Consider the following 1,525-nt stretch of genomic DNA (forward strand, 5'->3'; position numbering starts at 1 on the left):
GGGAGCGGCCACTGCACTCCAGTCTGGGCGACCCAGTGAGACTCCAACTCAAAAACAAAAGCAAAAACAAACAAACAAACAACAACAACAACAAAAAATAAATAAAATAAAATGGAACAAGATTATCATTTAGTAGACATCCACTGAGTGTTTCCTACATAGTGGGTGAGACAGATCTGTGCCCTTTTGGATTCTGGTAAGTGATGCTCTAACTAACTGACCTCTTCTTCTTACACAGTTTTGATGGTGATGACTTTGATGATGTGGAGGAGGATGAAGGGCTGGATGACCTGGAGGCTGCCGAGGAGGTCAGTGTTCAGCCACAGGCTCCCGCCTCTGCGGCCCAAGGTGTCAAATGTCCCGGCAGGTGATAATTATACGAATGCGTCTACCTCTGTTCGTGGTCAGGGCCCCTGCCATAAGCATTCCCAGTCAGAGTGAACAGTGTTCTAGTCCTGGGTAAGGGAGCAGCCCCGCAGGGTGTGCCCGAAGGCCTTTGTCCATAGACTGCGGCTGCTGGGGCAGTTCGTTCACTGATAGGTGATACATCACCTTTCTCCTTTCAGCAAGTATGTGTTGAATGTTTATTATGTGCCAGGTGCTCTGCATGGTGGTGGTACTTAGGGAACAAGGGGAAGAGATAAGCAGGGCTCAGATGAGAGAGGATTTTGTAGCCTAAAGGTAATAGGAAGCCACTGACCAGTTTTGAGCCAGAGCATGGCATGATCCAGTCACATTTTAGAAAGTGCATTCTGGCCTCAACAGCGAGGAGTGAATTGGAGAGGGGCAGGAGTGAAAGGTGAGAGATGCATGGGCTTGGACTTAGGTGCTGGTAGTACAGATGACGCTAGGACAGATGAAAAGGTATTTTGGTGGGTTGGATCTGGGGCTGGGAAAGCGGAAGATGACGAGGAGGTCGCCCAGATTTCTGGCTTGAGTAACTAGCTTCATGAATAAATAGGGCTTTCTGTCCTGTGTGACTGACAGAGGGAGAAGTGCTGTGTATCTCCTGGAGAAAGACGGATCCCTTGATGCGTTTATTTATTTATTCACTTATAGGCTGGGAAGCTGAAACCTTTCTTTGAGATTTCCTCTCTCTGCATTATACATGAAGATGGCTATTCACTTGCATCAGAACCCTCCTTCTCCATCCTTCTGGTCCTCTTCCCACCTTGTCATGTGGATTCTGCCTCCTAGATATAGTTCATCCCTGTCTCCATTTTTCCACTCCGAGTGCTTCAGCCTGGCTTGGATCTTGTGGCTTTTTACCCACATTCCTGCAGAAATTGTGTGACTGGGTTTCCTGCCTTCATTCTCACTTCAGACTTGGCTTTTGTGTGCTGGTCCCCTTCCAAAGTCCTTTCTTACCTGCCCACATGATCCATTACTACTGGTTTTCCTAAATGGCCTCTCTGTTTCTGTCCTTGTTCCCTGAAGATATTCTCAACAGCATATCCAGAGTGATCTTCTCTTCTTCCTTCCTTCCTTCCTTCCTTCCTTCCTCCCTCCCTCCCTCCCTCCCTCC

At 48.0% G+C, this 1,525-nt stretch overlaps 1 protein-coding gene across 2 annotated transcripts in view; it reads left to right on the top strand.

Annotated features, from left to right (window-relative positions):
• The window catches only part of POLR2F (RNA polymerase II subunit F), a 27,215-nt gene that overhangs the window by 2,315 nt on the left and 23,375 nt on the right, over window positions 1-1,525 (top strand). For both annotated transcript variants that reach the window (XM_008049160.1, XM_021708096.1), the window contains exon 2: window positions 239-308. In XM_008049160.1, the coding sequence (XP_008047351.1) occupies window positions 239-308 (70 nt within the window). The remainder of the gene's footprint in view (window positions 1-238; window positions 309-1,525) is intronic.

Source organism: Carlito syrichta, unplaced genomic scaffold, assembly GCF_000164805.1.
Source record: "Carlito syrichta isolate Samal-C Ts95f unplaced genomic scaffold, Tarsius_syrichta-2.0.1 Scaffold130637, whole genome shotgun sequence".
Taxonomy (NCBI): Eukaryota; Metazoa; Chordata; class Mammalia; order Primates; family Tarsiidae; genus Carlito; species Carlito syrichta.